The sequence below is a fragment of the Semicossyphus pulcher genome, unplaced genomic scaffold, assembly GCF_022749685.1.
Source record: "Semicossyphus pulcher isolate SPU_LCO1_2020_fin unplaced genomic scaffold, fSemPul1.0.p SCAF_18, whole genome shotgun sequence".
Classification (NCBI taxonomy): Eukaryota; Metazoa; Chordata; class Actinopteri; order Labriformes; family Labridae; genus Semicossyphus; species Semicossyphus pulcher.
Window position 1 is genome coordinate 24,915,779 of NW_027211691.1, and position 26,834 is coordinate 24,942,612.

At 43.0% G+C, this 26,834-nt stretch overlaps 1 protein-coding gene across 1 annotated transcript; it reads left to right on the forward strand.

The window, feature by feature from the left end:
• The first annotated feature begins 693 nt into the window (after positions 1-693).
• LOC138595577 (cullin-1) lies at positions 694-26,074 on the forward strand. The gene is made up of 22 exons (XM_069666881.1): positions 694-825; positions 11,297-11,704; positions 13,019-13,193; positions 13,301-13,468; positions 14,507-14,557; positions 14,730-14,820; positions 14,970-15,133; positions 15,236-15,398; positions 16,085-16,215; positions 16,470-16,577; positions 16,685-16,791; positions 18,729-18,777; positions 19,162-19,293; positions 19,409-19,526; positions 19,822-19,898; positions 22,675-22,793; positions 23,220-23,325; positions 23,451-23,498; positions 23,972-24,054; positions 24,169-24,274; positions 24,449-24,562; positions 25,167-26,074. The coding sequence occupies exons 2-22, from the start codon at positions 11,565-11,567 to the stop codon at positions 25,245-25,247; spliced, it is 2,331 nt and encodes a 776-aa protein (XP_069522982.1). The 5' UTR covers positions 694-825; positions 11,297-11,564; the 3' UTR covers positions 25,248-26,074.
• Positions 26,075-26,834: the final 760 nt, after the last annotated feature.

The following is a 26,834-nucleotide window of genomic DNA, read 5'->3' on the forward strand; positions in this document are numbered from 1 at the left end:
CAGTTTAATGTTTGTCTTCTAAACCATATAAAATCATAAAATCATGTAAAATGTGATTCCAAAACAATCAAGGGAATGATTAATACTATTTAATATGAAATGAAAATGTATTAAAACATTTTAATAAAAAAATACTTTAATCTGTAGGCCCACCTAAATTTGATTCATACAGATTGTATTTTATAAACACTTTCCCCCCCTGTATGTTTAATATGCACCGTCAAAGAATCAAGGTATTTTATTTAATAATAAATTTAATGTTGATAAATACACCCAGAATGTTATTCAGTAATGCATTTCTTTAATTTGTATTCTGTGAAACTGACTGCATTTTATACTATCTTATCTTTTTTGAATTATTTGTCATTGACTTTCCTTTATTATCTTTATCACTGATATAGACCTCTCCTTTTATTATATGTAGCTATTTTCTGTCATTTTGATTTTCTGTTGGTGTTTGTTTTTTGTTCAGTGTTCTGTAAAAGCACAAAAAATAATTAAAACAATAGTATTGCATTTGATTAATTTTACGAATAACGATTCATTGTTCAGGAACAATTCCAAATTGTAAAGCACATTTTTTTCCTTAAATGTGTTCTTGCTGGTGCAATTTCGGTTGTAACGTACATATTTCCGACAGCCCCTGAACGATGCATGATTCGGTGGCTGCTGAGCTGATCTTTGTGCGAACGAAGCAGAGCGGTCGCAGTTAGCAACGGACAGCAAACACACACAGGGAGACGAAAGACGGCGGCGGAGGCAGCTTTTGGGCCCAAAAATTCATAAATACAACGACTATACAGCGACAAAGACGGCCCTAAAATGGTAAGAAGACACTTCGGAGTTGAGAACGTTAGCTGGAGGCGCTATTTTCTTATGACAATCTATCTAGCCGAAGCTAGCTTGCTAATGCTAAACTGTTAGCGAACTGTTTTCCTGACTCATTATTGAGCAGCCCGAGAAGCTAGGCTGCCATTTTACAGCAACAACACAGGCAGCTGGTCTTTCCTGGCCACTGCGGTTACCTCGGACACAACATATTTTGTCTTAAATATATTACAAACATTAAATACGTAATGAAATGAATTAAAGACACAGTCCAAAGAGAGACTGTTCCCTGATTTAAATCTAGTCCACCCAAGCTAACGTTACCTAAGAGCTAACTGGCTAATCGAGCCTGAGAAGCTAATGATAGTTAGCAGTGTTGCGTAGCAGAGTCTGACACCATTCACAGCTTAGTGTAGGATAATCTCAACAAATATTTCCAAAAGCGGTTAATGTATAGCGTCAACTTATTTTGTGGGATGAGTATAGGGTCCTTATTTAGCCGAGGCTACTACAGCTCGTGATTAAACTGATCCGATCGGCCCTGTGGTGCCTTGGAGTGAAGGATAGTGATTTGAACCTGACACAGGAGGACTCCCATTCCCCTGGAATACCTGGAAAAGACCTGGGCCCTCTTATTCTGAAGTCATCTGATCTGATTTCAGTTATGGGACTGACTTAAATCCAAAATTTGGGAACTCTGTTGTCTAATGGGAAAAAATGATTTTAAAATCGGATTGGATCAGGTTTTGGCTTTGAACTGGATCAGCCCTTCAGTATGTGTTGAACAAAACTTTTGTGTTGAATTGGGAGACTTTGATCTGCTACAAAGCTGATTGATCCTGATCCCAGTTGAAGACTGGCTCAAACTACACAACTTTTTTAACATGTGCTGTATATACTTTATATATTTATTTAGATTGCACTTGAATTGCGAAACTGTACAGTGACACAGTAGATAATGTAGACGTTAGGCTAGTAAGAAATGCACAATGATAGTCCCCCTAATAGATTTAATATGGATCAGAATTATGTGGACTTCGAAATCCCATGTTTTGCTATCCAGGAGAAGCTAATCTGTTTTACCTTTTGTGCTGGTTTTTAAAAGACACATTGTGTTGTATCACCCTTCGTTTTCTCATTTATCTCAGATGTTACATATGTTCATTTTTTAAAACCAAAATGTTGTCAATAACGTAATCTCCAATAATTAAAATGGAGGCACAAAGTAATCAATCAAGCTACATTTAGGTATACATTGTTTTATAAGTTAAAATGTGATATTTTCCTTGTAGTGTTGCTGTGCAATATACATTACAGGCTTACTTTGGCATGAACAAAGGGAATGCATTCTGTAGTTTAGAAGATTAAAAGAAACATAGTATTTTATTGTGTTTCTAGTATAACACGTGTGTATGAAAGATCTTTTTAAAGCTGACATAGCCCAATACTGATCCCTGGTTGTTAGATCTGCCCACGTCTCCATTGATACTAGTAATATGTTTAGAATTGATGCAAGGACATTTCTTTCACCTATTTTATTTTATTTCAATCAGTGTAGGCTCTCTAGTTCTTTTCAGGCTCGTTGCGACAAAATGTGAATGTTAAAATTGCTAGCTTTCAGTATTGAGATATCTTAATATCTCTATTTGGCCACGTCAGCTGCATTAAGTTTCCTCTTCAAAAATCTTTTTTCTTCCTGTCTTATTACTGAGCGACGAGGTTTAACTGCATGTGTGGACACGTCTTTCCCCCTCCATAATCAACCTGTGTGAGTGGGAGGATCTGCATGTGTTTGTGTAGACCATAGGGTGGGTGCATGTTGGTATTTAGAACATCTAACGTAGGATGTAAATTTGCGTGTAGGATAAAGCAGCTGCAGACTGATCCATTCTTACATACGTGGTTATTCAGAGGCTTACGCAGTCGCTAAAAGCAACAAAGGAAACGCTCATATCCTCACTTACATCTATCACATCTTGTTGAACCCAGAATTATGCTAGCAGTCATTTCCTGGCAGTTTCATTAATGTTGTGAAGACGCTGCTGTCTTTCTTTCATAGATTGCTTGTACTGGTGCTTTGATTGACATATTTAATGTAACGGAAAATATCTATTTAAAGTGTTTTCTTCAGTGATGTTTATACTACATGAAGCACATGCTGCACCTGATCTGCCCTTTCGCAACAGCTCCCTCACACATGCCGAGTTTAGCAGACTGATCCTCTCTGCTCAACATCATGTTGGCTTGCATGACAGAAATCAGTCTGTTTTTTGGCAGCAGAAAATGACTCATGCTTTTTCAATGGCAGCAATATTAGGCAAATCAGCAGTATGTAAACATTGGGGGTGTCACCATCACGATTCTACATCAAAAAATTGATCAAGTGAGCTTTCAATTTTTGATTATTGAAATGAAAAGCAGGATCAAAATTTCTCTCCCAGTTAACATGTAGAACATATTCTTACAAAGTCAATAATCCTACTTAGCTGTTTACATGGCTGGTGAAAATGAATATTCTAATAATAAACCTGTTTATATTCAGCTCTTGAAAACTGTTAGTTTACAACACATAGAGCTGACCATAAACAGGCCAGAAGCTGTGTGTCATTAGGCTCAAATTCTGAATGTGCTTTATACATGTCAAAAAAATGCCCCTTAAACCAGAATATTATCTGCTCATCCCACATGTCTTAATCAGAACCTTTTGAATTTTTTAAGGCACACTACAGAATATCTAAAGTGTTTACATCACTATAAACAAGGTGTTGTTGATGTTGTGTTCAAAACATGCAGTGAAATCCCTTCTCTCCTGACGAAAACAAGATTTAGAATGATGTCACCCACTATTGGTCTATCCTAGCTCCTCCTTTACCCGGTCTGACCCATGCAGGTCTGTCTGCTTAACATGTACAAGGTGCTGTGGAGTGACGGTGCTGAGGGCAGTCACTGTAAAGTCAATCCAATGGGACTGAGAGTCTCTGCTTGGCTGCTCCTCTGAATGCTGAGCAGAGCAAGAGAAATCAAAAGCTGCTTACGCTAATGAAACGTCCTCCCCCGCTGCCTAACCTAGCACATGATGGGTTCACGTCCATAAACAGACACACCTTACAAGCATGTCAGTGTTGAATAAGATGTGCCCGTCACTGTGATTCAGATTCAGCAGAAGCTTCAGTGCACCTCATGACTCACCCTCCGAGTTTGATTGTTTTTGTCTCCGGAAATTATGGAAGGAGATGAATAACTGAAACGTGTCTCTGTGGTGACTCTGCAGAAGTGATGGCAAGTTCTTCTGTGTGTGTACTTAGCTGTGGTTTGCATTGTATGTGTTTTTAAATGTAGGGTATTAGGTTGTTGAGTCTGGACAGGACACACGGTGACCAGGGTAATCAGATTTACCCGGCTGAGCCTTTTTTCCCACGAGCACCGCTCTCCCTCTCTTTCTTCCTCTGTCTCTCTCTCTCTCTCTCTCTCTCCACCCTTCCCTGCATCCTCCCCATCCTGCTAATCTCTCACACACACTTGAGTTCTTGAGTTGTGGTAATACACACTGCACTACATACAGCGTTGACAACTTATTCAATGTGGGAGAGTAGAGTCCACCAGCTTAATGCAGGTGAGGTTTGGCTGTTTGGTTTGTCTGCCAGCCTCTTTGGCAGATGATCAATTGTCACCTACATGTCCTAATATGAAAACCTGTCCGGAGTTTGGAGGCATGTTGCTGCAGACAGCAGAGTAAGGCCTTAACTTGTGGCTGATTTTATTTTATATAAAGGGCTGTGTTTACACTGGCAATTAAGACATTTGTAAGAGCAAGATTTGTAGTCACTTTGTCCCTGCTTGAAATTCACTGTATGGGATAGTGTACTGGTTCCCGCTCTCTCTCCTCAGTCTCTTCCAGCCCTCCATGTGAACCTTTCTTTAATGATTCTGGTTGTTTTTGGTGGCGCCAGTTATTTTAGTGCCCCGGGCTGCATAATCAGTCATGTTTGGAATTTGTTTCTACTCCTACAATGTGCTGCTAAACAAAAGCCATCTTAATGAAGACTGCGATGTCCTTATATGGTAAATGGACTGTACATATATAGCGCTTTTCTAGTCTTCCAACCACTCAAAGCTGCTTTTACACTGCATGTCACATTCACCCATTCACACACTCATGCCATCGGGAGCAATTTGGGGTTCAGTGTCTTTCCCAAGGACACCTCGACATGTGACTGTAGCAGTCTGGGATCAAACCCCAAACTTCTGATTGAGAGACGACTCTACCACTGAGCGAAATACTGATCTTGTGCCCTTCTAATCCCATTTTTCTCATCTTTATAGCTTCCTAACTAATAAGAAGTCATTATAATAATGTTTTATCTTTAGTTTATGCAGTGATTGAAAATGTTACAGGACAGAACAAAGATAAACAAACATGCTTAATGTTGTGTTCTATATGCTATTATATGTATAAACGACAAAAGAGATTGTTTTGCTTCTCCTGGTTAAATAACGGCATAACGGTAAACAGTACGTGTTGACAGTTGCGATGTTGTGGCACAGACATATGTAGGCTTGTTTCCTGAAACGAGTTGTGACCTTTGACCTTTGCTGCCATCCTGCCGTGTGTGAAGGAGGAACGTGACGACCATGGCGCCGCACGACCCGGCTTAGGATTCCTGTTTCACAACAAACTCTCTAGAAACTGTTGCCACTCAGTGAGCTGTCCACTTCCTGTCACTCTGATTGTAGGTCAGATACTGAAGAGCGGCACACATCTGATACCCTCTGCTGTGGGAGTCTGAAATCTGATCCCAGTGCTGCCCAGTGAAGGGCACCTTTCTCTACCACTGGTGAATAGAAGCACGGGGGAGAATGAATGCTCTACCTGCTGTAGTCGAATGGCCACTCGGAGGTATTGTCTGCCCTAGTTGCCATGGCAACTGCTGGAGCAGCTCAGGTAGGGCTTCCTTTCCGAGTTAAGTGAGGAGCCGCCAAACATGAGCGGCGGTAGAAACGGGTCTAGAGTCTGGGCCGAGCTGTGTGGGCCTGCTGCCGACAGACCAAGCCCTGCATCTGACAGTCAACACACATAACAGCATCCTCATCCTGTGTTAGCCAGTGATGTTGATGCTAGGCCGGCGAATAATGATGTTAAGTTAGTAAATAAACACCTGAGACCTTACCACACAATTCCCTTCTTTTCTGCATGTATCTGTTTGAGGTGCGGGAATAAATCCGTCATGCTGAAGCTTATAGTTGCCACAGACTTCAGATAAACTTTACAGTGCAAAGTGGTAGACCTGACTCTTTAGGAGTCTTTATGATGCCACCATATTGATATTTTTAACCTTTGTCTGAAGAGAAATATAAAATTTACTATGACCTACGGGAGCTTAGGAAGGGCTGCCAGCTCCTTTATTAACAAAGCTTAAAAGAAATATATCTTTTAGTTCTAAAAATCCTTTAGAGTCAATTTGAATTAATCGATAAATTCTATTAGGCTGCGTGTCCATTAACGCTGCTTTTTGCGCTGGCCTCCCACAACCTCAATTTCAGTGCGCTTCTTGTCGGTGCCTACTGTTGCTAGGTTACGAAAGCTGTCTGACGGCACTTCCGCTTTCCTCAGTAGTTTGGGCAATTTTCCTTTTTTTATTTTTATTTTTTTTAAGATTTATTTTTTGGCCTTTGGCTTTATTTATAGGACAGCTGAAGATAGACAGGAAATGTTGGCAGTAGAGAGTGGGGGATGACATGCACCAAATGATCGGCTGACTGGGAGTCGAACCTGCGATCAGTGCGACGAGGACTGTAGCTAAACAGCGCCCCCACGGGCAATTTTCCTTTAAGAAAAGCAATTATTAAGCGTTCAGCGGAATTTAAAACCAAGAAATCATGGAAAGGAATCATGTCCTGACATAAGAAGCAGCTCTAGAGCTGGAAATTGTACCCTCGAAAAAACAAGTCTGAGTGCATGAGATTAACCATGCCAGGAAAAGCTTGAGGAGAAAGATCGTTTTGGAGAAGATCGGCCCATCCATCGCACAAATGCAGACCAGTTTTAGGGAGACCATCAGCCCGGCTGAACGGCTCTGCATGCCTGAGGTCAGTCAAGAAATATGACCTCTACAAAAAAGCCACTCTTATATCGCTCTTATATCATGGTAACCCTTCAAGGAGGGATCTAAAATGACTGGGTTGTCAGTGATCGCCAGGATTAGTTTCTCCTCCGCCATTGTTGTTGACAAAGTGGATATCGTAAGTCCCACCCCTTCTTGATTTTGATTGGACGGTGTGCGAGAAGTGCCATTGGTGAGCGTGGCGATGTTCCAAAAGTTGGACTGTTTTCAAATGAAAGCGCTGTGAGCTCAGTAACAAACAGCTGAAGGCAAGGGCGTTTTTTATGCTGAGGACGATGAACTGTATTGGTTTTGAATAGAAAAAAGAGTTTTCAGATTAGCCAGCCTCTGACTTCCTGTGTTTACGTTGCCAGTCGGTGGAAGCTAAACTAAACGTCTTGTATTGCTTAAGCCTACTGGGTGAATATGAAAAGGCTTATGTTTCTTTGAAGTGAAACTTGTGCAAAAATGTTGAGTCATTCTGGACAAAGAACCACTGGTTGTTATCACATTAAGAATCTAACTCTGGTCATATATTTGCACAGAAATCAATTTAACCCTCTCACCTCCATTTAGCATCCTGCTAATCCCAAATGTTGCTAAGCAGAAAGGTAGTTTATCGTAGTTGTAGTAGAGCATCAGCAGACAGCAGCTGCAGTGCTGTGGTCAGTCTGTGGGAGGGGGGGAAGGGATGCTGGAGACAGAGGTTGGGCGTGGAGAAGACGGCAGATTTTAGTGACTGATGAAGGCTGAATCCCAGTCCTGATGCGCCTGAAGCTCACTGTCGAAGCGTTTTGTCTGCCTCAGTGCGTCCCCTCATCATCTTGCCAATAGCATTGCTCCCAGAGCCAGATGTAGAAAATGTGCTGCAGTGTCTGAACTGAAGAAGTGTGCTGCACAATAATGTTTTTTTTGAAAACTGGTATTTTCTTTTCGCTGTTTTTGGACACTGTTTTTTTTTGTATCACAAGAGAACAGGAACTTGCAATTTGAAAATATGTTACAAACAAATATGGCTGAAACAAAATGGACTGGAGATTACACGCCTGCTATTTAAATTATCCTTTCATAATTAAAGTCATCTATCCCCCCCAAGATCTCAGATATTAGCTGGTTCCAGTTTTTCAAATAGGAATATTTGTTTTTTTTCTCTCTTTGCAGTTTTTTAGCTTCTGTTGAACAAAAAACAAGCGAACTGAAGGGGTCTCCTCGGGGTGTGGGAACCTTGGCCAAGCACAATTTCTGGCGTTTTATGTGACAATGCTTTAGGTCGATTAAAATTACTCAACCTTTTTTTCTGGTTGATTTTTATTTAAGCCAAATGAAGAATATTGCCGAGGTCCAACTTCTTAATTTGTTTTCATAACAAGCAGAAGACGTTACTTTGTGCTTTAAGAAAGATTAGCAAGCGTTGGTGTTAGTTGCAGCCCTTGTAGAAATATTTATGTTTCTGTACAGGTTAATAGAATGCTCACCAACATCGTCAGCTTGCTGAAAGAAGTTATTGCTTTTTCTGAGCATTCAATATAAAGAACTAAATATAGTTGGGAGCATGAGCAACTTGCCACAAACACCTACATATCCTGTGTTATTTAAAGAACCAAACTTTTGTATTTTCTTTTCCCACGTCTTTGAAAGCAGCAGCAGACTTGTAGCTGCCGTGTCTCTGATGCTGCTCAGACGTCAAGTGTTCATTCATTGTCCAGGCCTCGTCAACAGGGACAGGAAGTAAACAGAACAGGTCAATCAGCTTCCTTCTCTTCCACTTACAGACTATTGCACTTGTGTCACGTCCTGAGTCTCTGGCCCTAATAGCTGTGAATGGCCAGAGACGGGCAGCGCTGCATGCCTGCTCCTTCTAAATATAGCAGCCCTGCCTACATGTACACAGCAGTTTCTGCCCGCACAGCCTCCCTTTAGTCTCTGATTCTCTCACGCTGCATTTTAAACACAACAAGGCTCTGTTTCTTCCCGGGACATCAGTGTGATCTCCCTGTGATGTTACATGCTGTGTAATAACAGTGTCATATCTTGGTTTGGTACCTGCGTATCCCTACACAATATGAGCCCTTAATCATTGTGTCTCATTAGTTTAATCAGCAGTTTGTCTTTCTTCCCATTTTTGTTTTCATGCAGAGCAACAAGAATAATCATGGTTGCCTCAAACTAAAGGTATCAGATCTAACTGCTGTCACACCAGGATTGTTTTATTTGAAATGGGGCTGCAGCTAATTACAATTTTTAATCAAATCTCATAATTCTAGTTTTTTATCTTCATATACCTTTTTATATCTGTCGAATAGTCAAAAACCTAATGACATTCAGCCTGAAATATAAAAAACATCATAAAGAAGCAGATCTTATTTTCAGTTTATTATTTATTAAATTGTATTGCTTAATCTCTAATTTGGATTAAAGCATTCACATTACATGTTGGCTATAGTCCTGGGCATTGAGTTCATGTTGGTTGTTTTGGAAATGAAACTATTACTGAATATTTTACTACCATGTTTATCTGTGTCACATGAAGGGAACAGAATGTTGATCTTTTTCATGTGCACTGTACAAACATTTTAAAACCAACTTGCGTCAGAATTACAGATTTTCCGTTTGAAGACGATTTCAAACACGGTCCTGAATTATTTTCTGCATTTGTTTTATTTTCCTCACACTGAAAAGGGGGAAAAAAACATGCCTTATATTTAGAAATAGAGTCTGGTCTGAGTCAGCTTTATTTTGTCTGTTGATCTGTGTCCAAAAGGCTTAATGCCTCCACTCTGCTTCAGTTCAGCAAATGCAACTAATCTGCACAGATATTTATGCTCATCCTATGTTGTGTCTCATTTTCTCTGTGGCTTGAAAGATGGCGACGCTGCAAACTCTGGCGTTCATTTACCTTCTCCTCTTGTCCTTCAGTGCGGATGAAATTACAGCTTTAGGTCCGTCTATTAGCCTTAATGATGTGGCCTCGTTGGACTGACATCAGTGCCAATCTTAAACCAGCTGAATTTACTCTGGTTCTAGTGTTGCAGTCATGACCTGACCTGCTATTCAGTAGGGGTGGGGAAAGTTGATTCATGTAATAATTGATAACGAAGCGATAATGACCTGTTCACGGAAAAAAAGCGTAGCACCTGGCGATGTACCACGTGACCACGTGAATACAATGACTTTATTAACTTTGTGAATAGGGCTGGGTATCCATAAGGATTTGTCAATTTGTTCTGATTGAACAAACTGGCCTTCAACTTGTGCGAGATTTGGCTACGAGAACTCATAGCGCGAAGAACAAAACCACACGAGTTATGGGGAAAGGCATACTAACGTATAACATGCCGAAAATGAACTCACTAACAGAGTGTAACATAAACATCAGTGCAAAACTGACGCACATATTCAAGGACGCACACACGATAAAAAGAGTCCGTCGGCGATCACTGATGTCTCCGTAGTAGGAGCAGTAAACAAGTCCGGGCATGTCTCCCTCACTGCTGTGTTTCGGGGGGATGCGCTGAGTCGTGCTGCGTTCGGGAGCGCTCAGAAACATGAGTGATCAGACACGTTTTTACACATATTTTTAAAGATCGATCTCGGGATTTATTAATTGATATTGCGTCATTCAAATGAGAATCGATTCGAATTGGAAAAATGAAACCTAACCCTATTTGTGAAGTTTTTCCATCCACGGACTAGCTAGCATGAGTGGAGTGTAAGCACGAGAGCCTACACTGGAGCACTTTCCAGAAGTCCTGGCTAGCTCTGGCTGAGTGAAGACAATAACTTGGTCCATGTTTGGTTTCTGAAGACTGAGACCTGTACATTGTTTTGGTTAATCACGTCCACATGTTGCAACAAAGAGGCTATTATCCAAAACTGGAGATCTAATCTTAAAAACATGTTTTAAAAGCACTTCTTAGCTAAGTGTCCTTCTGCAGTATAATAAAAGTCTATACTCTACTCAAATGTCTGGATAAAGCCTTTGGACAAATGCTTAAAAGTAAAATTTTGCTCTGAGTGTCCAGTAATGAGCTATGTAGACATGGCACTGTCTTTACTGGACTGTTGAAGGAAGTCAGGGAGGCGATAAAGTGGACTAATCTGTTATTAGTTGAGTGACGTCAGGGTCTGTCAGCAGCGTGTCTGCAGGGATCAGAGCCAGGTGTCAGCAGATAAATCCATATAACCTGCCTGGCTAACTACCAGCTCAGTGGTGAGGAAACTGAGACTTCTCTTATTGATTATTAATATGATAATTCATCCTGAGATGATTTTTTGTGGCTTGTTTTCAGGCAAAAGTGTGTCAAAGCTAATCAAAGATCATTAATAAAAATGTATTTTTCTGTACCTTTTTTTTTTCCCTTTTGAAGGTCATCTGGTGAGGAGTGCCAAAGCTTTTAGGTGGTGGAGTGGCAGACAGCGCCACCCAGGTGTGCAGAGTGGGACTGCATCCCGCCTCACAACTTGACTACCAGCTTCCCGAAGCGCCGCAGCTGCCCCAGATGGACTTCGCACTCTGAGAGCAGAGTGAGTCAGGACCGAAACCAACCGAGGAGAGGAGCCGGGGCACAACGCCCGCCGGAGCAGGAAAAGGAGGGCATTGTTCGTACAGGAGAGGAGAGGACAAGGGGCTCCACGATGTCGTCAAACCGGACCCAGAACCCCCACGGACTGAAACAGATAGGCCTGGACCAGATATGGGACGACCTGCGGGCTGGCATCCAGCAGGTGTACACACGGCAAAGCATGGCCAAGTCACGCTACATGGAACTCTACACGTATCCTGTGCGAGCGGGGGAGGGCGATGCTAAAAAGCTGTGCTTAGGTGGATTCTAAAGCCGTGGCGATTACTTGATTAATGTGTTACTTGGTGAAACGGGGACTAGTTGGCCACAAAAAAAACTTCAAAGGAAAATTTACTGGTTCTAACTTTGGTTCTAACCTTCTTAACAGTACAGTGACTATGTTTGGTAATTCTAATGGCTGTTTCACTGTCTGACATTTTAGAGACCAAACAATTGATTGAAAAGATGACAAATATACTGAACCACATACTGAAAGTTATCTATCATATATGTTTAATTGATACCAAAAAAATTACTCTTTAACTAGCAGGTAACCTTTAGGATGCTTCAGCTATGAGTGCAAAAATGAATCTCCAGTAGGCTACGTTTTCAGAATGAATTATCTCTGGTTCTGACGGTGGCAAATAATGACCATATTTGTGCCGGTTGTTTAGTCAATAGCCCTCTGTGTGTTGTCGTGTACTTCATAGCACCTGCCTGCTACTTCCTTCTTTCTAAAAACCAAAACCTGTTTTATTGCTGTTTGCCCAGGCAATGAGTTACAACAAATAAACAGCCAGTCCGGAAGACAGGAAACAAACCTTTTCTAAAAACACCATTTCGTGCTTTAAGTAGTCACTGATAAACTTTAGACGTATATATTTCAGAAACATTTACGCCTTCGCTGCCACTGTGTTTTAAAGTATCATTCAAAAGATGTAATAGTTTTTATTTTGTCAGATAACAAACTAGTAGGTCTTGATCCAAAATGTAAAAGAGGGTGATTTGCGAGTAGCCTTTTAAACATTCAAACTCCATAAAATACAAAGTGTACCTGATGTGGCTGTAAAGTACACAAACAGATGATTTTCCCTGAGGGCAGATTTTGTTGTTTGAGAACCTGGCTTCCTCTTGCGCACCTTTCCAGCGCTAAAAGATGTCACCATTTCCCTCAAGTCTGAAATGCATTCAGCTCTGAACTGTAATCGTGTCCCGTCAGGCAAAAGCGAAAACAGCACTCATTTAAAGAAACGTCAATTTGGGAACGTCAGCTTTGCCTTTCAGAGCTCTTCAGCCCAAATCTGCGTCACTGCTCACCAGTTATAGCAAGCCTTGTAGTTATAGTGTTGCTCTGTTTAAGAGAGAGAACCAAACCATGTTTGAGATGTTTTAAACGTCTAAACACCGGCTACATTTAGGAGACGCATTTATTGAACCCCAGGTTTTGTTACCAAAGTTTATTTTTAACGTTAGTGAAAAAGTCTGTGATGTCCAGTGTCTTTGTTTAATCCTTAACCCTTCCCTCAGACATGTATATAACTATTGTACCAGCGTCCACCAGTCCAGCCAGGGCAGGGGCTCCGTGCCTCCAGCCAAGCCCTCCAAAAAGTCCACCACTCCAGGCGGGGCTCAGTTTGTAGGCCTGGAGCTCTACAAGCGACTCAAAGAGTTCCTGAAGAACTATTTGACCAGCCTGCTCAAGGTGAGTGCTCACAATTCATCAGGGCTCATCACTGGGATGTTAACAGACCGTCACAGACACTCTGCAGCTTACCAATGTTCTCTTCCTGTCCGTGCTTGGTCTTACAGGATGGTGAGGACCTAATGGACGAGTGTGTGTTGAAGTTTTACACCCAGCAGTGGGAGGATTACCGTTTTTCTAGTAAGGTCCTCAACGGGATCTGCGCCTACCTCAACCGCCACTGGGTCAGACGAGAGTGTGATGAGGGACGCAAAGGAATCTATGAGATATACTCGGTACGTCTAACGTCACGGATGCTGGAGGAGCATTTTTAAACCTAAACTTCTAAATATATTGATGTTTAAATGACAAGAGAGGTACCGGGAGGCAGCGGCAAAATAAGCTGTGATGGCTGCAACGTAATCCTTTGGGGGCAAATGTTCAAATAATGATCAAATATGTCCACTAAAGGCTCTTGTTGTTTCCACTGACTGGCTCAGATTGTTATTCTAAGTTTCTAAGGATCCCGGCAGAGACATTTTTGTTAAAGAGGAAATGGCCGCTACATAGCCTCTCTTCAAAGCAACCAGACTCCCTTGACTAAAACAGCAATTTTACCTCACAGAACACGGGAGCTCCTGGTCTACAGCTGCCTCAGTCTGTTAGTGTGTTTGTGTTATTGTGTCTTAAACAAGTATTCTGTTTTTAAACACAAAAATATGTTAAATGTTCAAAAATACCAGAGTTCCCCTTTAAGTGAATATTAAGTGTTTGGATCTAAACAGGTATTTTTAGCCTTTAATTATGCTCAGTTCCGTTGGACAGAGTTAAAATGCATGTTTTGTGCTGTTACAAAGCCAGAAAGATGCCAACAACCCACATAATTACAGGTCCGAGCAGTGAAAGTGCTGGGTCTGATATCTGCGCATTAGCTAATGAGTTGCTTCCCAGGATGTGTGGGGTATTTGTCTGTCTCCTGCAAATTATTCCTTATTATGTAAACAAAATTGAATGGTGGAAATATGATGTTTTCTGGTGAGACGGACGGTTCCTCTGAGAGCTTTCATGGTCTGAACTCATCACAGAGCTTCTGTGTTTCTTGTTTGTTTTGATACGACATCATTGTAAAAATGATTTCAGCGGGAGGCTTTGATTTAAGAGTTTTAAGAGGACAGAATGAAGCTTTTGTGATTTCCAGTTCTTACAGCGTCCTGTCCCAGTGAAGACGCCTTAACAGACGATGTTAAAAACATGAAGCCTGATGTCTTGACCTTTTGTTAACCCTCTCATTCTTTCTCCCCTCTTCTCCCGCTCTCACTGCTGCTTCCTCCCAGCTGGCACTTGTGACCTGGAGGGAGTGTTTATTCCGACCCCTCAACAAACAGGTGTGTCTGTTTTCTTTTGTAACAACAACAGACGCAACCTGTTTATACCATTATGTGTATCTTGTTTTTGTCAAGTATAGTCCTTAATCTTTCCTGCAAAACTCCTTATTTCCTAAATGACGTCTTTATTTTAAAGTGATGAACATGAACTAAACAAGTGTCTCTGCTTCAGGTGACAAACGCCGTGCTGAAGCTGATAGAGAGAGAGAGGAACGGAGAGACCATTAACACCAGACTGATCAGCGGTGTGGTCCAGTCTTACGGTAGGTCAATAAATACACCGAACAAATATAAAGAACATCTGTTCTTGGCAGACATAAGGTAGAGAGAGAGGGAGAGAGATAGACACCAGGGCTTTGAATGAAGTCATTTCACACCTTCTCTCTTGTCTCACCTCTTCTCCCTCCCTCAGTCGAGCTGGGTCTGAATGAGGAGGACGCCTTCGCCAAAGGCCCCACGCTGTCCGTGTACAAAGAGTACTTTGAATGCCAGTTCCTCACTGACACAGAACGTTTCTACACACGCGAGAGCACAGAGTTCCTGCAGCAGAACCCCGTCACTGAGTACATGAAGAAGGTACACCAACCTTTCACTTCAAACACGTGCAGTGATGAGTTGAAGCCGTGTCCTTAGATTAACATTTACATTTGTTTGTGTGTTGTGTGTGTCTTTCCTCAGGCGGAGGCCCGTCTGCTGGAGGAGCAGCGGCGCGTGCAGGTTTACCTCCATGAATCCACCCAGGACGAGCTGGCCAGGAAGTGTGAGCAGGTCCTCATAGAGAAACACCTGGAGATCTTCCACACCGAGTTTCAGAACCTTCTGGATGCCGACAAGAATGAAGGTAAACCTGGGATTTCTATTTCCATTGCTGCCGTGTCTGCTGACCCTGCAATGATTCATCAAGCTCCGACTGACCGAACAGCAACATCAGGGTTTAAACGAGCGATTATTTACAAACTTTTAACCCAGCTAACAGAAGTTTTTATATCTGCTCAGTGTCTTTAACTTCATCTACAACTCAAAGCTGAGTCCCTTAAAAGAAAACGTATTGCTGTATTTGCCTGAAACGTCTAAACATGATTATGCCTACATTCAAGTGCTAATCTCGAGGATCTCAGTTTCGTTCTCTTTGGCGGCACCTGTGGCGATAAGCAGTAATAGTGGGAGCACACTCCCCAGATGTCCAGACAGTGCTGCATGTGTGACGTCCACGGTCGGCTCCGGTTGTAACTCTTGATTTTCCTGGCTGACGGTCGCTTTCCTTTTCAGACTGTTTGCTTCATCTGAGCGTCGAGTTTGTTTCTTCTTCTTTGGATTTTCACTTCTTGTTGAAGTTGTATCTGTAGTCATCCATCTTTTCTTTGTTTGTTCAGCCATAGTAGATTACTGTTTACTCGCAACACTTGCAGAGAGCGGAAAAGTAGGAGACCAAAATTATTTCACTTGACCTTTTTACATTCATCAGCAGATTGTTCGTAACGAAGGCACTCAATTATCTTTCATTCGATCTTCTTCCTTTTTTTTCAGACCTGGGCCGGATGTACAACCTGGTGTCACGGATCACAGACGGTCTGGGTGAACTGAAGAAACTTCTAGAGACTCACATCCACAACCAGGGCCTGGCGGCCATCGAGAAGTGTGGAGAGGCAGCGCTCAACGTACGCAACGCTTTCTCACCTCTGATACCAATCTTTATTTGTTCACTCTAACTATCCACTAACTTGATTTAGTGTCAGGAACTGTTGTTGTTTCTTTATTTGGTGCCAAATCCACAAAAACGTCCAGGAGTCTGTTTTTTACATTTTTGAGTACATAGTTGATGGATGTTGTGTGAGTAGGAAGGTGAGGGGAGTAAAGGTGTTAGAAGTGAATGGAATCGTGCTGGAACCAAAGACGTGCATGTTTCTTCCAGGACCCCAAAGTGTACGTCCAGACCACCCTGGATGTCCATAAGAAGTACAACGCCTTGGTCATGTCTGCTTTCAACAACGACGCCGGCTTCGTGGCAGCACTCGACAAGGTCAGTAACCCCTCCGACAGGTCGACTCTACAAGGTAGAATCACAACATCCAGTGCCACATCTGTTTACTGAAGAGTTTCATTCAGATCTTAACGTTGTTTTCACAGGCGTGTGGTCGTTTCATCAACAACAACGCCGTCACCAGGATGGCTCAGTCGTCCAGCAAATCTCCTGAGCTGCTGGCCAGATACTGCGATTCTTTACTGAAGAAGAGGTAGGTGTTATGTTTACTAAAGAATGTCTACTCTAGATCTAAATGATCACAAACTTCACAAACATTTTCAAGATAAAAATGAATGTTAACTTGGAGGCCAACATGGACAGGAAGTCGGACATAATATAACTCATAATATAAAGTTTGAACTGTACTTGGACTCTTATTCTATGGTTTGATAGAAGTGAAAGTGCCAAAGCTATTAAACGAACAGATATACTTATAATTATATCGTCAAACCAAGACTGCAAAGTGAGCAAGGGAGAGAGAAGCTGTAAGCCCCGTTTACGCTGCCCCTTTAAGGCGGGATTATCACGCCTCTGTTACGTTTCGTCTTCTATGTAACATGCACCGAGGTGGAAAGGTGGGGTCAAGTTGTTCCACCTCTGAGGCGAAACAGAGGCGTAACAGCGTCTGTGTAAACTGTGGAGCCGGCAGTGGGGCGGCTTCGTGCCGGCGTTGGTTGGTCTGACGAGGTCCGTTACAGCGCTGTGGCGGAACCTCAAAGTTAATATGACTATTGCTGCTAATCTACAGAGTGATAAACATACAAAGCAACGTCGGCAAGAAAAAGAAACTAAATGGAGGAAACGGGCCGAGTTGTTAATCTTTCCTACTTCAGTGTCCCCACTGTAATCAGAAAGCACAGGGGAGACTGACTGTTGTTCAGCTTCAGGGCCGAAGCTGGAGCTAGCTTTGGAGCTAACTCTTGTTTTGATTTGAGTCATTTCCAGGCCTGGATAAGTATGGAAAAAAGAAACGAGGGTATGGAAAAATGTTTGTGTTTCCAGCCTGTTAGCCCTGTTCTGTTATAAAATTCTGTTATATATCAAATATGAATTGATCATACACGCATCGTGTTTGGAGCAGACGGCAGCACAGCCAGAATGTGTACTGTGTGCGAGAGCGTGGGCCGGAGCGAGCTTGATGTCTAAAGCAAGACACTCCTGAAAGGAGGACTGAACAGCTGCAGTGGGGAATTACAAGTATTCAGAGTACTAGCTTAAAAATCCCAAATATAACTATTTAATATTTAGCCTGGTTGACTTAAGATTCCAAATTAGAAAAGAAAGCTGGATGCAAACTTTGTCTAAAATCGTTCGACTTCTCCAACATGGGGGAGGCTGCAATTGTAAGCCATATAAAAGGGCACCTCACAGCCTCCCTGCACCCAGACTACAGTAGTCAATGTTTTTGACCCAACGCAACCAGAGACAAGACCAACCACAAGAAGTAATGAAACCTTCAGATGACTAGAAAATGTTAGCTAGAAGTCTAGAGAGCTGAAGCTAAGCTAACGTCAGCTAATCACTGCAGCACCACTTCCAGGTGATGACGTGAGTGCATGGGGCTGTTAGCTCTCGTTATAGTGAGTAAGAGTCTGAAAAGGTATGGACGTGTAGGAACCCGGAGTTCTGTTCACACAGCATCCGATCTCTCTTTTCTCTGCTCTTCTGCTGCTCCGGTCCCCGACACTTCACGTAACTCGTGCACACACACTTCTGTTCTCTCTCTCACTCGCTCTACCACCCCACTTTCACTTCTTAGTCCTTACCAATACGGAGCTATGTTTGTAGTATACGACCGAGCTACAGAGCTGATCATCTCAACACCAACCTCCTCAGAAGCGCTGTGTGTACCACTACATCCCCCCTCCCCCCCGTGTTCAATATAATCCAACGAATTCCAAATCACTTTGAATTCGTTCAAACGTGATTTTTGGGAGAAGTGACATTTATATTGTGTACACGTGTTTTTATACTGGCCAATCTTAGATTTTAAATTGTATCCTGACAACCTGAAACAAGAAGGTAAGTGTGGTGTTAGCGGTGCAGCACTTTGTTGTTTTCTCTTCACTTCCTGTTGGAGAACAAACGGTTACTTTGCGTCGTCCTCAACTGAAGATGAAACCTAAACTCTGTTTCTTCTCTCTTTAGCTCTAAAAACCCAGAGGAGGCAGAATTGGAGGACACACTCAACCAAGTGGTGAGACACTCTGACCCATGAACACGTACACTATGTTTGTATTAACGTTGCAGCAGCAGTGAAAGTGGAGCTTCACCACTGACCTAGTTATGTTTAAATAGGTCAAACCTGCTACAAATGTTGGACTTAAGCTTTGAAGAACACCTGATTCTGTTTGAAAAACGAAACAGACGATATCGAGCATTATTCTGCAGTGTGTCTGTTTCAGTTCAGTTTTGTATTAGAGGCCGTCGTGTGAAAGAAAGTGTGTACAGAGTAATGATTCAATGCATGTGTACACCTACATGTTTGAGCCAGTACGTGCAGAACACAGTACAGCTTCAGTGGTACTCACAGATGAGTCTTACTAGTGTAGAGAGATGAATGTTTTTCTTTCTCCTTCAGATGGTTGTGTTCAAGTACATCGAGGACAAAGATGTTTTCCAGAAGTTCTATGCTAAGATGCTGGCCAAACGTCTGGTCCACCAGAACAGCGCCAGCGACGACGCCGAGGCCAGCATGATCTCCAAGCTCAAGGTGAGATTCACAGACAGACCAGCTGCAGAACAACACATGATAAACCCTCAGCTTCTGCATCCCGGCGGACTCCAAACCTCAGACTGAACCCGGTTCTGTTTCTGTTCTCGTGCAGCAAGCGTGCGGGTTCGAGTACACGTCCAAACTGCAGCGGATGTTCCAGGACATCGGAGTCAGTAAAGACCTGAACGAACAGTTCAAGAAGCACCTGACCAACTCCGAGCCTCTGGACTGTAAGTGAACACACGCACACACGCATGTAAACACATTAGATAGACCCAGTATAGGAAAATCAGCAGTTCTGTACCCAGCTCCTCCAGTCCAGGACTCTTAAGTGTCCCAAAGGCTTTGAATGGCTTGTGTTGGAAACCACTCGAAAGACAAGAAGCTGAATAAGTACAGTCCATTAGAATAACATTGACCAAACATTGCAGGGATTTAAATTGGAGAGAAACTTTTCTTAACTCTGCTGTCAAAACATGAAACCAACATGTTTGATTTAAACTGGTTTCTTTGTGCCTCTCACAGTGGACTTCAGTATCCAGGTTCTGAGCTCTGGGTCTTGGCCTTTCCAGCAGTCCTGCACCTTCGCTCTGCCCTCTGAGGTAAGACTAACACGGTCAACTGTGCAGTTGTTTTATGACTGAGACTGAAATTTACAGTATTTGAAAGCTGCCTGAGCATCCAGAGACTAAATTCTGATCCTGCTTTGGGAGCTAAATACATCTCTGCAGCTGTAACTTGGTCCAGGGTCTCTGCAGCTGTAACTTGGTCCAGGGTCTCTGCAGCTGTAACTTGGTTCAGGGTCTCTGCAGCTGTAACTTGGTCCAGAGTCTCTGCAGCAGCTGTAACTTGGTTCAGGGTCTCTGCAGCTGTAACTTGGTCCAGGGTCTCTGCAGCTGTAACTTGGTTCAGAGTCTCTGCAGCTGTAACTTGGTCCAGAGTCTCTGCAGCTGTAACTTGGTCCAGGGTCTCTGCAGCTGTAACTTGGTCCAGAGTCTCTGCAGCTGTAACTTGGTCCAGAGTCTCTGCAGCAGCTGTAACTTGGTCCAGAGTCTCTGCAGCAGCTGTAACTTGGTTCAGAGTCTCTGCAGCTGTAACTTGGTTCAGAGTCTCTGCAGCTGTAACTTGGTTCAGAGTCTCTGCAGCTGTAACTTGGTTCAGAGTCTCTGCAGCAGCTGTAACTTGGTTCAGAGTCTCTGCAGCTGTAACTTGGTCCAGAGTCTCTGCAGCTGTAACTTGGTCCAGAGTCTCTGCAGCTGTAACTTGGTCCAGAGTCTCTGCAGCTGTAACTTGGTCCAGAGTCTCTGCAGCAGCTGTAACTTGGTTCAGAGTCTCTGCAGCTGTAACTTGGTCCAGAGTCTCTGCAGCTGTAACTTGGTCCAGAGTCTCTGCAGCTGTAACTTGGTCCAGAGTCTCTGCAGCTGTAACTTGGTCCAGAGTCTCTGCAGCTGTAACTTGGTCCAGAGTCTCTGCAGCAGCTGTAACTTGGTCCAGAGTCTCTGCAGCTGTAACTTGGTCCAGAGTCTCTGCAGCTGTAACTTGGTCCAGAGTCTCTGCAGCAGCTGTAACTTGGTCCAGAGTCTCTGCAGCAGCTGTAACTTGGTTCAGAGTCTCTGCAGCTGTAACTTGGTCCAGAGTCTCTGCAGCTGTAACTTGGTCCAGAGTCTCTGCAGCTGTAACTTGGTTCAGAGTCTCTGCAGCTGTAACTTGGTCCAGGGTCTCTGCAGCTGTAACTTGGTCCAGAGTCTCTGCAGCAGCTGTAACTTGGTCCAGAGTCTCTGCAGCAGCTGTAACTTGGTCCAGAGTCTCTGCAGCTGTAACTTGGTTCAGAGTCTCTGCAGCTGTACCTTGGTCCAGAGTCTCTGCAGCTGTAACTTGGTTCAGAGTCTCTGCAGCTGTAACTTGGTTCAGAGTCTCTGCAGCTGTAACTTGGTCCAGAGTCTCTGCAGCTGTAACTTGGTCCAGAGTCTCTGCAGCAGCTGTAACTTGGTCCAGAGTCTCTGCAGCAGCTGTAACTTGGTCCAGAGTCTCTGCAGCAGCTGTAACTTGGTTCAGAGTCTCTGCAGCTGTAACTTGGTCCAGAGTCTCTGCAGCAGCTGTAACTTGGTCCAGGGTCTCTGCAGCAGCTGTAACTTGGTCCAGAGTCTCTGCAGCAGCTGTAACTTGGTCCAGAGTCTTTGCAGCTGTAACTTGGTTCAGAGTCTCTGCAGCTGTAACTTGGTCCAGAGTCTCTGCAGCAGCTGTAACTTGGTCCAGAGTCTCTGCAGCTGTAACTTGGTCCAGAGTCTCTGCAGCTGTAACTTGGTCCAGAGTCTCTGCAGCTGTAACTTGGTCCAGAGTCTCTGCAGCAGCTGTAACTTGGTTCAGAGTCTCTGCAGCTGTAACTTGGTCCAGAGTCTCTGCAGCAGCTGTAACTTGGTCCAGAGTCTCTGCAGCTGTAACTTGGTCCAGAGTCTCTGCAGCTGTAACTTGGTTCAGAGTCTCTGCAGCATATCACATCATCATAGTTGATGACAGAGTTGAACCAGGCCAGGTTCCTCTAGAGCTCTAAATGACAGGGTTTTTGATTTAAAGCTGACAATGAGAGTTCAGTGTTGCTGGTTTGGTTTCTAAAGCACCTTTATTCTCTTAACAAGGACGACTCAACCTTTTATTTTGATCCTCCACAGTCTTGAGGCTGAGCAGCAGTCCTCTACGGGCAGTAGAAACACTTTATTCCCTCTTTAAAAGTCTTATCTCAAAGATTTCAGTTGTGTTCTCTCTGGCGGCACCTTTGGTGATAAACGGTAATTGCAGGAGCACTCTTCCCAGTTTATCCAGACGTCCACGGTCGGCTCCGGTTGTAACTCTTGATTTTCCTGGCTGACGGTCGCTTTCCTTTTCAGACTGTTTGCTTCATCTGAGCGTCGAGTTTGTTTCTTCTTCTTTGGATTTTCACTTCTTGTTGAAGTTGTATCTGTAGTCATCCATCTTTTCTTTGTTTGTTCAGCCATAGTAGATTACTGTTTACTCGCAACACTTGCAGAGAGCGGAAAAGCAGCCGCTTAGCTCCGCCTACCCTCTCTGGCAGACCAACCACTGCTGGCGCTGCTTGTGATTTTTAACGTGATTGTCGCCACAGACGCCCAGTCTGTAATAATACTATATACTGCAAATGTAAAGGCTTTCATCAGCGGGCCATCGGCTCAGTCACATTGTGTTACCTCATTCTGAGATGCATGGTGACTGAACAGACATTTATTTACATGATCTTAGAGATGATATCTTTAAGCTGTTGACTTCACTTACATCTTTTCCATGACCCTGGAACGTCCCTGGACCTCAGCTTGAGAACCCCTGCTCTGACCTCTCCTGTTTCTCTCTCTCTTTGTGTTGCAGCTGGAGCGAAGCTACCAGCGCTTCACAGCGTTCTACGCCAGCAGACACAGCGGCAGGAAGCTGACCTGGCTCTATCACCTGTCCAAAGGAGAGCTGGTCACCAACTGCTTCAAGAACAGGTACAGTGTGATCCTAAAACACTCGCAGGTAGAGGGCGCTCTGTGGAGTTCCTGACTTTGTTACAGCATCTTATGGTCTTAGCAGCGTGAGTCTGACCACGTGATGCAGCCTGAAGTGTCTGTTGTTGCTTCAGGATGAGATTTGATTCTATATTTAAACGAGAGAACAAAGTGAACAGTTTCTGCACCGACCTGCTGCTGTAATCAAAGCGTAGATGAATCAAACAGATGAAATCAAAACTGTCATTCACATTATAAATAAACCAATAGAATGAAACTTTGTACTGAATGAAATATAAATGAATCAAAGGTCACTTTGAATGATTTTAACTAATGATGATGTGAACAACATGTTAGGTTGTTTGTCAGATTCTTCTGAGCCGGCTGCTTTCACACTGAACCTGCCGATGTGGTTGTTGTTTCCAGGTACACACTGCAAGCCTCCACCTTCCAGATGGCCATCCTGCTGCAGTACAACACAGAGGACAGCTACACCGTCCAGCAGCTCACTGACAGCACACAGATCAAAACTGTAAGAACGTGAAACGTCACTTTCTCATGGCGCCTTCAAGTGAATCTCTCCTTCGACTTCGTCTTCATGAAATCTTCTCGATCAGTATGAATGTTTGATTTCTCCTCGTTTGTTTTCACTTTCAGGACATTCTGGTTCAAGTTCTGCAGATTTTGTTAAAATCGAAGCTGCTGGTGAGTAAAACAAACGACCCGCTCGCTCCATTGTTCCTTCTTTAGTCACATTTTTCTGTTTGAAAAATGTGCATCAAATCACTGCTGATGGATCTGCAGATTATTTTGAAACACACTTACAGAAAAACCCCTCGCACAGCCGCACAGATAATTAGAGCAGCTTCTTTTGTCTCTCTGCAAATGGGCTGTGATTTCTGATTAAAACCAGAGAGGGGCTCATAAGACATGAAACTCCTGTCCTAAAATGTACCTGTGATTCTCACTGTGAACACCAGAGGGCGCCATATTAAACATTTAATGTCTGGGGGAGGTGACCTTATTGAAACAAACTGTCAAAAATAAAAGTGTTTAGTTTCATTGGTTGTTGTTTGATTCCAGTTCTTGTCCAGAGGTTTGAGGTGTAGAAGAGAGCTGTTTTATGTCTAGAAATGACTGTTCAGATCTCTCACATCAGCTGTCTGTCTGTCCGTCAGGTGATGGAGGACGAGAACGCCAACGTTGACGAGGTGGAGTTCAAACCGGACACCGTCATCAAACTTTTCCTCGGATACAAGAAGTGAGAAAAGCTGTTGTTTTTTCCCGTTTTCTCTCCACACGAGCAGAAAGATTCACCTGCAGTCCTGCAGACGCGAGGCCTCCTGTTCACCCTTTTTGTTTTTGTCCTCCACAGTAAGAAGCTGAGGGTGAACATCAACGTCCCGATGAAGACGGAGCAGAAACAGGAGCAGGAGACGACTCACAAGAACATCGAGGAGGATCGAAAGCTCCTCATTCAGGTAACTTTTTAAAATGATGATGTGAGCAGAAAGGTTTGAACCCTTTAGTAAAGTCTCTCCTCTGTTTATTGAAAACACAGAGGCTCTTATATCTATCAAATAATCATGTCGTCATGTCAAGTCTTGTGTGTTGAAAAAGTACTGATGTGTGTGCGTGTGCGCGTTTGTTTGCAGGCTGCTATAGTGAGGATCATGAAGATGAGGAAGGTCCTGAAGCACCAGCAGCTCCTGGCTGAAGTCCTGAACCAGCTGTCGTCCCGATTCAAACCCAGAGTCCCCGTCATCAAGGTCACACACACACACACACACACACACACACACACACACACCTTATAATAACTTCTTTAGATAAAATACTGAGCGCTAAATGTGGATTCATACGCTGCTGAAAATAGTCCCCCAACAAATGCACAACTTCCTCCTGTTTGTCTTTTATTGACAAAAACAAAACCCCTTTTTAAATTTTATTGACAAAGAATAATTGTATTTTATTTGTCTTTAATTTAAAAACAATTATTCATTTTTTTATTGACAAAAAATATTAGTTTTTTTAAACAATTTTATTTTTTCTCTTATTGACAAAAAATATTGTCTTCTATTAAAAAAAATCTATTTGTTTTTTATTGACAAAAACAATTATTTGTTGTTTTTCTTTGTTTTTTAATAAAAGACAAAAAAGATAATTCTTTATTATTCAACAGTTATTTTTTGTCTTTTATTAAAAGACCGTTCTTAAATATATATTTTTTTTCTTATTCACAAAAAAGAAAAATGTTTATCTTTTGACAAAAGAAAAAAAGAACAGTGCCAGATGTGTTGATACCTGCAGCTTGGTGTGTAGATGTTGTGTTCCTGTCCTCATGTGTGTGTTTTGTCTCCCTCTTGTGGACAGAAATGCATCGACATCCTGATAGAGAAGGAGTACCTGGAGCGAGTGGACGGCGAGAAGGACACGTACAGCTACCTGGCCTGAACGCCGCCCTCCCTCCCACCCACCCGCCGGCTCTCCTCCGTTTTATTTTTATTTGTTATCTTCTTCATTTTTTTTTTAATTTTATGTCTGAGTAATAAAGTGAGGATCCCTCTGAGCGGCGGCCATGTTGTGAGTGTGTCGCTGACCATGTGACCGCCCCTGATATGACAACCAACCACCGACCCTAAAGGGGGAGGAGGGGAGGGGGTGAACTTTCTGATCTCCCTTCAGCCATGAAGGAAACAAACACCCCTCCTGTTGAGACTGGGAAACCCCGTCTACATGCTCGCCTGTCCCGTCCCATCTTTAGGACTCAAACACGCATACACACACACTTCCTTGTTGTCATATTGTAAATACCAACCACAGACTCTAAGAGGAAAAAACAAACCCTTCTCCCTTCTCTACATAGCGCAAACGTAATGAATTAGCCTTCAGCCAATCAGAGGAGAGCCGCATCCAAAGGTTTCTGCATGCTACTGCCTACCTGCACCACAGTGACCACGAAAAAGATTAAAGTTAAAATAAAAGTCGAGTCACTGGGCAGCCGACGCAGTCCACCGTACGACGACACGAAATCAATGCCGGTCCTGTAATTTAAAAGTCTGCGACTGAACCGGAGGAGGAGGAGGAGGAGGAGGAGGAGGTGGTGGTGGTGAGTTAAGAGCCGCCATGACGCTTCTTTATCTGCTGAAGTCGTCTGTTTTGGGTTGAGGTCGGTCGGGTTCATGCAGGAGGCCTGTTTCATTACTGAACGGTGGACATTTGTATAGTGTGGTTCATTTTCTAAATGTGTGATAAATAAAAACAAGGAAAGATTTCTCTAACGCTCGTCTCTCCCTCGAGACTCTGTTTACATCACCATCATCGTCTGTCCTTAAACATTAACCATGTCGAGCAGAGTTTTAATGTGCAGCTGTTTTATGTTGGTGGAAAGAGTGAAGTAATCAAAGTGGAATTAAGGTTTCTTTACACCTGTCATTAAAGGGGAAATTTGGTATTTTCTTTTGCATTTTTTGGGGTTTAAATGCCCAAAAGGGGGCCGTGAAACAGGCTGTGATGGCTGCAACATAATCCTTGATGGGTCAAAGGTCGTCCACTAAAAGTTCTTGTTTCCACTGACAGGCTCAGATTGTTCTTCTAAGTGTGTGACAACATTACAGAAAGGATCCCTACAGAGATAGACCTTTGTGTTACAGAGGAAGATGATTGTTTTAACTACAAACAGACGTTACATCGCTCTCTGCAAACACACCAGACTCCACTGACAAAAGCATTTTAACTCTGAAAACATGGGAGTTGGTCGTCTACCCCTGCCTCTTTTTTATGTTGGATATGAACTTTTTATACGACCAAAGTGAAGCAACACAAACTGGTCAAAGCTGCGGTCGATCTGTTTTCTGCAAGTAAAATAACTATTTTTGTCAATGGAGTCTGGTGGCCGCGTGTCTGTTTTTTTGCTTACAGGGAGAAACCTCTTTAAGGTAAGATGCTTTTTTTTGTTTTGCAAACCATGACAGCTGTTACATTGCTCTCTTCAAATCCATACATTCTAGAAAACAGGGACAATAGTCTGGAAATTATATA

Excerpts from the sequence above, each read along its gene's own strand:
- LOC138595577 (XM_069666881.1), top strand. The coding sequence starts at position 11,565 with ATGTCGTCAAACCGGACCCAGAACCCCCACGGACTGAAACAGATAGGC. Across the intron at positions 14,558-14,729 it reads TCCGACCCCTCAACAAACAG|GTGACAAACGCCGTGCTGAA; the intron begins GTGTGTCTGTTT and ends TCTCTGCTTCAG. Across the intron at positions 19,294-19,408 it reads GCATGATCTCCAAGCTCAAG|CAAGCGTGCGGGTTCGAGTA; the intron begins GTGAGATTCACA and ends GTTCTCGTGCAG.